General features: G+C 39.0%; 1 protein-coding gene across 1 annotated transcript in view; it reads right to left on the reverse strand.

The window, feature by feature from the left end:
* Positions 1-8,983, reverse strand: part of mtnr1bb (melatonin receptor 1Bb) — a 27,749-nt gene extending 18,766 nt beyond the window's left edge. Inside the window, exon 1 of the mRNA XM_034889867.1 lies at positions 7,927-8,983. Coding sequence (XP_034745758.1) covers positions 7,927-8,131 — 205 coding nt within the window. The 5' untranslated portion in view covers positions 8,132-8,983. The remainder of the gene's footprint in view (positions 1-7,926) is intronic.
* Positions 8,984-9,627: the final 644 nt, after the last annotated feature.

Consider the following 9,627-nt stretch of genomic DNA (forward strand, 5'->3'; position numbering starts at 1 on the left):
TCCTCCTTTCATACTCTTTCTCCTCCTTCTCTTGCTCATTCCACCTCTTCACCCGCTACTGCCTGCGGGTTTTGAAAAAATGTTACATAATGCACTTCAAATGTATGTAAAACACATGTATTATGGATATGGGCAGATACTACAGTAGGCATTAAGGGATTTGATAAAGAATAAAGGAATGGAATTATGGATCAGTTTCTTTGCAGATTAAAGGGGTCAATCTATCGTGTTCATGGTTATTAAGATTAAAGAAAATTGTCCTGTCAGTTGATGAGTATGTGTGTGCACATGTGCAAACTTGTGCTACTGAGTCATCCCCCAATCTCAGCACTGAAGTACTGATAGCAACTATATGATTGTGATGACACATGACAGTAGTTCTTACATTGTTTCAGCTTTGCTTCTTGCCTCTAGAAACAAAGCATTACTCTCATACTTATTATAGTGAGGGATATTTCCTCTCATCTAAATGTTTGTCTTTCTCTATTTTATATCCTGTGTCCTTGTCATTTTTCTGTATTTGAGCTGTTCCAAACCTTTCTTTTACGTCTCTCTCTCTCTCTCTCTCTCTCTTTCTCAAGCCTTGCTCCTCTCTGTCTTCCTGCTTCCTTTATCCTGCTGTCTGTGTTCAAGGGAATTACAGAAGTCATGCCTCACCCAAAAGACAGAACAGTATCTGGGCACAACTCAAGCAGAAGTAGACTTCCAGAGTACCTAAAGCTGCTGAAAACATCACTGCAGTTATGTCCAACCTTCACTTCTGCCTAAATACTCACTGAGTAAGTCAAAAAAACAGTAAAACCAGATGATGAAGAATTCAGCCTCAACACATACAGAGAATCCCCCAAATCCTCTCTCTCTCCCATGCATTATAGATCTGTGGCAATTCAGCTCCCCTATGGATTCTACATGAAACTACATGATGAAACTAAACAGCGGGGGTAATATTTGTCACAACGGGATGTATAATGGGATGTCACATGCAATCTTCATGAGTGTTTCAAAATAATTCCGTATCAAGTCAATTGATTAATTCAAATTAAACCAGCGACCGAGCCCCTATGTGTATAATATCGTCCCCTTTTCCTTTTGAGCTACAGCTTAACACTCTATTTGCATTTCACCTGTTCTGTGATCTTTTCGTCTTTTTTTTCTTCTTTTCTCCATCTCCTCTGACATGCACGTAAAAAGGTTCCAAGAGGGTTTCTGGAGTGTATGGTATGATTCTGCCTTCAGCTGTCTGCTTTTTTTTTTAAACCGTGCAACAGAAAGCTGAGAAAGCTTCTCAGAATTAAAGAAAATCAGATCGAACTGACAACCTGTTCAGCTGTCTGATCTCCTGTTTTGATGTTAATGAATTTAATGAATTAAAATCAGGGTTCCTACTGGGTCCTAGTGAAAATGAAGAGCATAACTATGTTTTAAAAGTGATGAGTGGAATATTAAAATCCATTCTAGACCTAAGACGTTTTTCACCTAGAAATCTTGCAGGAATAACAAGATGCTAGTGTAGCAAGTAAGTAAATCAGCACCTTTTGAAATATTGAAACCAATCAATGAACTTCCTACTACATACTTTATAAACCCTATGTGTCACATCTTGTTTTTCTTGTTGTGATTTTGTTCCTCCAGCATATTTAATGTGGTTTCAATGGTTTTCTGGCTAGCTTATTGTATCTTTCTTGTATGTAGCAGTCTACGACTCGCAAAACAGCAATTTAATTATTGCTTAAGAAAAAAAGAGAGAGGAAAAATAAAAAATCAACTGGAAAAGAAGTCACTTTTAACAACAGTAAAATAGCTTATGATTCCCATTTATGTGTGCTCAACTTGCTAATTTGTTTCTCAATTTATTTTGGAAGAATACATCTCATTAAATGGCACCATGTAGTCTTCAAACTACAAGGATGCAATTACAAATTAGTGAAAAAGTCTCTCTTTTAACCAGTATGTCACTTTGAAATCGATTTTCAATGTTTTTCTGCACCGTTAGGCATAGCAAGATTAAACAGTTTCAAGACAACTGTAATTAAAAGTTAATTGGAAGAAATATGTTCAGTGGTTGGTAAAAAGTTTAGCACCTGATTTATAGGGACAATGATACAAAGAGTATATCTCAGCTAGGCTTAGTTCTGCCGTTTATCACACATGTCACTTGTGAATGTGTAACAGAAATACTTTTTCTTTCTTTGTACAAAGGGCCGAGCTGTCTGGCTCTCTCTTTGTCTTCTCTTTAAAGCCCGTTGCTTAAATTGACAGTTAATGTCACACACTTTTTAATATAGACAGGGCAGCGGGATGGTATAGTGTTTAGAGAGACCCCTCGGGATACTCTGCAAATGCCAAATTTGCCAAATTACCAGGCCAAATGTTCTGCCAACATGTCTCTAAGCAAGAGACATAAATTCTCCATATTATTCATTGGGAGAAACTCTGGATAAATATGTCAGTGGAATGTCTAAAGATGTGAAATAACTCAACACTCAAGTCTCTCTCTGTGTCCTAACAGTACATCAAACATAACTACACACCTACACTAACTCTCAATCCCTTTGTAATCCCTTTGGTCCCTCATTTTAACTAAGAAAAAAGCAGCTGTCATGACCAGTTGTCCCAAACTAAATTATCATTAGAATAGCGTATTCAAGAGCTACTCCTCACAAGTATAGTCAAATCAGATATACACATGTGAATGCTCTCTTTCTTTCTCGTGCGCTCTCTCTCTCCTGCATTAATATCTTAGTTGCTTTTCATGTTTTTTCATGTGAAAACTAACGAAACTACAGCTGAGACAGAGCAGCGGCAGTATAGTCGATGTCACAGAGGACCATGGGAGAAACAGAAAAGTCAGGGGAGAGAGTGACTTTAAATGTTTTAGAACCATGGACATGACAGAGTCAGGCAGAGAGTCTGGAGGCCTTTTTCCATCCAGAGCACACCAAGTTTGTACCTGTGTCCTTGGGAGTTTAAACTTGCCAAGTTCAACTTGGGACTCCAACCTCTCCAGAACGGGAGGAGGCACTACGCCAAATATGCATTTGGAGCAGGAGTGTTCTTGCTGCCATTCCAGCTCTAGTGATTAGGCTACACTTCAACACAACTGTGCCACTGTTCTATGACAAAATACCTCCAGTCAAAGCTTCGCTAACAGGCTTTTTGGGGAAATCTAAAAAAAAAAAAAAAATTGCTTTTTTGGAACTTTTAAATGGATTGAGGTTGGATTGTGAGATACAGCAAACAGTTATTTTAACCTTAATGTATATCTACCACACATGCTGTGTTCTTTCTCATTTAAATATATGATAATGACCTAAAGTACACTGTCTGTTGTACATTACTGTCCAAGACAAACTAATTTGGCATCAACAAAGTTTATCTTTCAAAAGGAATTAAAACGCTACGGAGACACTTTAGAGGAACCCAACCGGTAAATTACTAAATGGCTTCTCCAGATAAGACTGTTCACACCTTGGATGACCATGGTCTTTAGCTGGTTGTCAATCTTGGGAGCTGGCCTGCTAGATTCCAAAATGAGCGGTCGGTCGCATCTGACTCAAATCCCCAACAAACACTCCTGTTAAGGCCTCTTAAAGATTTTAAGAGGACTTAACGCAGAGTATTTCAGCACCATGGATAGAGGCAGACTGAGAGCGACTGGATGTGAAACGCTGCTCTGTAAAGAGCGTTTTTTTCCTCAAACCTCAGTTTTAACTAAGGGACATTATTTTTGTAGAGGCAGAGCACTTTAGAGAAAAGAAACCCGAGAGGGAGGTGGAGAGATACGATGTAAATGAAGTCTCTGTGAAGAGAGTCTCTGTAATGTGTGACCCCGTCTAAATCTCTTTGAAGGTTTGCAACACCTACGCCCTGAAAAGACAAATCTCCGGGGACAAAAACCACTGCCCTACAGAACTGTACAAGACACCTTTCACATAACCATATGCACATTCAAACAAGACAATCTCATTATGATGTGTAGACTTACTGTAGTGCATTTTCCTGAACATGCTTTGTGTGTTTTTGCATGCAGGCACATATCTCTATGATTAAAAAAACATTTTAAAAGAACATTTTTAGGAAACAAACAGCTCTAATGGCTGATGCATACATGCATGTGTGTGATTGTGTGTCTGTGGCACAAGCTTGCTGATATACAATGGCACATGATTAGAGAGAAAGCCCTTTAAATTAAACATTACGGTCTTTAAAAATACAAAAGAGGAAAAAAAAGGGCAGAAAGGTATTGTGCAATCCTAATGGAGCTTGGTTACATAGCACATGCATCATCAGAGTTTTGATTAGTGTGAAAGATGTATGTATATATATATATATATATATATATATATATATATTTTTTTTTTAATGCCAATTCAGTGTCAGAATAAATAAAATGAAAAAAGATTACTATAATATTTACTACAGTATGAATGTATTGTTAATGAGGGAAGGTGAGTGACTCAGTTAGTCATCACTCACCAACCTAGCATCTGACAAAATATTGTGGTCCAACACTTAGTGGTCAGTTTACTTGCGGTCTCTACTTGTTCACAGCAGGCCACGGCAACTGTAGTGGGTAATTATCCTACGCTCTGCTTCTGCTGTGACTGTTTATGTACTTTTGTTAAGTCAGGTGTAAGTCAGGCCAATCTAAACCGTTGAGTGGGTTGTTTCAATCTACAGTAGTCGTCCTTCGAGTTCATGACTGTGGTTTCAGTTTAGTTTCTCAACTGCTGAGTGGGCTGTTTGAGTTGAGAGAGATCAGCTTTAAGGCAGAAATGCTATTGGAAACCTAGAAATAGATAAAGAAAGGATAACCCACAACATCCAAGTAAATCTTGAATAGAAACAGGTAATTTTAATTAAGCTTGAAACTGAAAATATGTCAGGTGTCCCTGTGCAGGCAATTGTGGATGAGATTGACTGATGTATGGGTCCTAATGTAAAATAAACTGATTTGTCCTTCATCGCCCTCATTGAGAAATAATCAACATGATCCGCCTTTTCTTCAACATCCAAGCCACAAGTGCTTCCTCTTACAGTAAACGCACAAGTGCCACTTGATTCAGGCTCTGTGAACAAATAAGCATGTTTTGCCAAAGGCTTAGGATCACAGTGCAGAACATGATCTTATATAATATGATTTATATAGAATACCATTTCATGTGCTATGTTAGATTTAAGTAGGACAAACACTCCCACAGTTGTTGTTTAAATCTGACCGGGGCCATGTTGCCGTATGGACTCACCATAGTAGGCCTATGTGTAGGCCCAACTCCCACTATTTTAGGTTATAAGGAGTAAAATGAAAACCAGCAGACAAAGATTGTAAGAGCCATTTTCAGTTTTTTTGGGGGGGTGTAAGACACAAATTGTCCACTGCTGTCAATTGTGTGCTTTTGAGAATTGTCTATTTAGGTAGGAACCTTTTAACAGGTAGCAGGGGGTGCTGTTAATCGCATAAGCACAAAGCTTTTGACCGCATGAAATCGCAACACACCGCAGCGCTCATGTGGATGTGTACATTTTTGTTGATGACACATGGATTCTTGCACGTTCATTTGAAGAACATTGTGATCAATAAATGTCCATCAAAACGCAACAATGACTATTGGAGTCTGTAATTTCAACAGTAGGCTACGGAGCATCAGCTAATTTACTAGCCAGAGACAGTATGTTTCAAGTCCGTATAGCAGCTCGTCAATGGCTTTAGGTTTTTAGGTTTAAAGATGTAAAAACAAACACCCATGCTTACAATAACTAATTCTCTTTTTAATAAGATATAATATCTGTCTCCTTCAAGACTTTTGTTTAAAATCTGGCCCATAACACCCACATGGGTTACGGCTGTGGTAAATCAGAGTTAGTAATGTAGCATTTTTGTTATGTGATGTGTCAGCTAACATTAGTCATTGAACATAAAATGAAATAGTCTATCCTGTAGCTAGCTACCTAGCCAGCTCAACCATCCCGAATGCAGGCCAGCAAACTTAATGCACGCTAATGGTAGCTGACATTGTTTAACTATTGGCAGTCACAGCTAAATAGCAAGTTCAAGTTTGAATTTTATTTTTTTATCTTGTAAATCAAGGTTGAAATAAAAAAAAATAAAGTATTAAACTTTATATAAAAAGTGTGTTTTAACAACCACTTACAAGACCAAACTCCTTGCTATAGTATGTTAAATGACAGTGAATATAATATCTTGGGGTGAAGGGCAATGTGCTACAATTTACATGTTGAACTCAATAATATTTGATCATGGTGGTGAAGAAAATGTAAAAATGCATGACATTCATTTTCTGATGTCTGTCACTTTATAAAAAAAAAGTATATTACAAATAAATCACATTTGGCATATTGATCCTGATTTACAAATGTGTTTCTTGTGATATTTTTGAGTTCTACTTCTAAAGAGCTTCAATAAATAAATAAATCAAGGTGATTCAGAGCTATGAATAAGCTGAACCTTATCTAAGTCTCAAAAATAATTCATGCTAGAGTGCAGAAAGGGAGTTTTTCTATCAAGACTTCGTCCAGCTGACAAAACAAATATGCTCAAATAAAAGAAAAATATGTTTTCCCATGTGAACAAATATAAGACGAGGTTCAAAATGTTTTTAAATGACAGGAAAGTAGTTGTTTGGGTTAGTCCTTAGAGTATTTTGCCCATTGACTGATAAAGAAGAAAGTCTCCTGGTTGCATCCTACTGGCTATGCAAATAACGAATTGCCCATAAAACACGCACATAATAGGCGGTCAGCACAGTGTGGCAGATTTTAATTTATAAGAGACCTATCTTGACAGTTTTTTTTTTTCTTTTTAATCCAACATGGTAAAATACTTTTTTTCAATTATAATTTATTGAATTCATTTTTTAGTAAAGACAAACTGTCAGTTCATTGAAGAGGGGTAAAAAAAACAATAACTGCATGATTCAGAGACATGCTTGAAAGGAGTTCATTATCATCAAAAAAGAGTTGAATCACAACCTCAAAAGGTGCTGGAGCAAGGGTTCAGGGAAAGAGTACTTTCATGCTTTATGATTTGGCATTTTGCTTCACTGTAGCTGCATGAGGCCTCCTGGGTAATTTCACAGATTCACATCAATAGGTTCTCAACACTAGTCAGCTTTTCAAAAGGACTCACCTGGGCTTATTAACCTACTCTTCCACAGCAAGTGTGAATCAAATGACCTTTGAACTTTACATGTAACAGCAGAAAAGTGAGGCAAGAGACATACACAGGCTGTTATTTCAAATGGTGCAAAGTATCAATCAAGTCACTATAGCATTAGTCAAATTTGTAAGAAAATATGTGGCCATCATGCAGCGAGTCATTAATGCACTATAAAGAACTGAAAATGTACAATCTAAATCCCTACCAGTTATCGCTGTCTATCAGCAGCCATGTGTCCTGTACAGATGTCCCTTAGCATGATATCAATAGTGCCCTGCACAATGATGGAAATTAAACCTTTGCGTTTAGGTTACAATAAGTAGGTTGACACCCTAATCCAAAAGGAGGCATTTGCTTGAAACTACAGTTGATGTGATTTAAATGAACTCGTTAAATCACATCATTTAACCTGTTCAGTTAAATGTGTGCTTTTTACGTTAAAGCTGTAAAATACACCCAATTACTTTGGAATAGTTTGTGTCACTGGGTTCACTGATGACAGTGATATAGGTCTGTAGGTCAAAATCAGCTAAAGAAGGTCAGGGTAAAACAAACATTTATTTTAAACAGAATTCACCACATCATTTTACACCGCCTGTATCATTATGGAAATGTATACAGCCACAGTAATGGAAGTCCAACAGACCTTGAGCACAACGGCTCTTCCCTCAGTATCAGGCTTGCTGTTGTTGGACCAATAATTGCCTTTGGAATGATGTACAATCATTTCAAGGGAAGAAAGATCTTACCTGAGTTCCTCAGTTTGCGGTTTCTGAACACCGAGATGATCACCAGCAGATTCCCCAGCACGTCCACCACCGTTGTGAAGATCAAAACGCTGGCCAGGATTGCTATGACCCAGGCGGGGCGGACGCTCCCCTCCGTGGCCAGTGTTCGCTCTAGCTGCCCCCGTGACTCTGTCCGGTTCTTTATGTGTATGAATGTGTCCGGCATCACTGGCCCACAGACCAACGCTGCTTTCAAGTCCTAACTGTGCCTCACGTCCCGCAGGTACCGGCGTGTCCTAATCCAAACATGGAGCGCACCTGGATGCCTTCCCGAGTTCCTCCATCGAGTCTGCTACTTGTGATTAGAGTTACTAGATGTTATGTTGTGATAGCGTGTGACCTATATAAAGTTACATCGACTCTACGCTTTGTTTATCTTCGCACAAAAGTCATCAATCCATGTGCCACCCAAAAGCTGATCGGACACGCGGCAGTGCCACACCTCTTCTCTCGTGAGAAAATGTAAATTATTTGTCGTTTAGATGATTTTCATAAAAGAAGGTCCATTCCACTCATATTTCAAGTCTTCATCCTCATGAAGTGTCCCTGGTTTTCTGCTTGGCATATCTGTCTCCCATGCGCCCACGTTTCAAAAAAAAAAAGAAGGCTATTTCTTGGTAAAATGTGAAACCATTGCACCGCCTCGGGAGTCCTTCTGATTTAATTTGCTATTCTCCGAACAAACGGAGGAACACTGTCTTCCCTAACAATTTGTGATGCCCTTGCCATGCGCTGAACTACGACGCAAGCCGCGCTGTTGCAGAGGCTGAGGTAAATATCACTGAACCCTCAGTCAGGCTCACAGCAGGATGTTGAGAAATCCACAGACTCAGGACGGAGAGAGACAGGCTTCACAGACATCCAGACTACGCTTTAAATGTGTATATCTCCCCTTTTCTCCCCTTTTGAATTTCTCGCCATATCTATTACCATGCCGAGGTGTGCGTGCAGACGAACATTTCCCTCATTTTCTACTGCATATTCCCAGCGTGACTTCCCAGAATCCGTCATTGAATTCTCATCACAATGCTCGGAGTTGCTCTAAAGGCACACACAGTGGTGTGTCTGCACGGGAAATCCAATCAGCTCACTGTGACTTCTGTGGAGCGTTTGTCACAAATGAGCGCGGGACTTTTGAAAGTATATTGTAACAAAAAAAAAAACGGCCCTTTTAAAACTTAATCTAAAGTTACATAATATCAGTACATTTTTTTTGATTTATTCGATTTATTAAAACGTGGGCTAATCCAAAACACAAGATGAAAAAAATTAAAACAGCTGGCGCTGTATTATGTCTTTGAATCGCAAACACAACACGCTATTGATTGAACCAAAATCATTTAGCAGTGTGATTGCATTCACCAGGGTACCAATCACTCGAGTGTGGACTATAATACACTTTGTGCACAGCTGCAGTCAGAGCAAGTAGAGGTGGCAGGATAATCCCATTCATCCTTAAAGTGGGTAACTGGTGGCAACAGTTCAGTCGAACTCTCTCTGAACCAGTGGATTCATATGTCATCGATACCGTCAGTGCCGGTGGTGACACATTGAGGCCAACGCCATTCACTTGTTTAACTCCACACTGCTGGGCGAATAGCTGCAGCGGATGCCCTCAAGCACAGCAGCAGGGGCAGATTAGAGCAGCCCAGTGTCAGCCTC

This window comes from Etheostoma cragini, chromosome 13 (genome assembly GCF_013103735.1).
Source record: "Etheostoma cragini isolate CJK2018 chromosome 13, CSU_Ecrag_1.0, whole genome shotgun sequence".
In the NCBI taxonomy this organism is placed as follows: Eukaryota; Metazoa; Chordata; class Actinopteri; order Perciformes; family Percidae; genus Etheostoma; species Etheostoma cragini.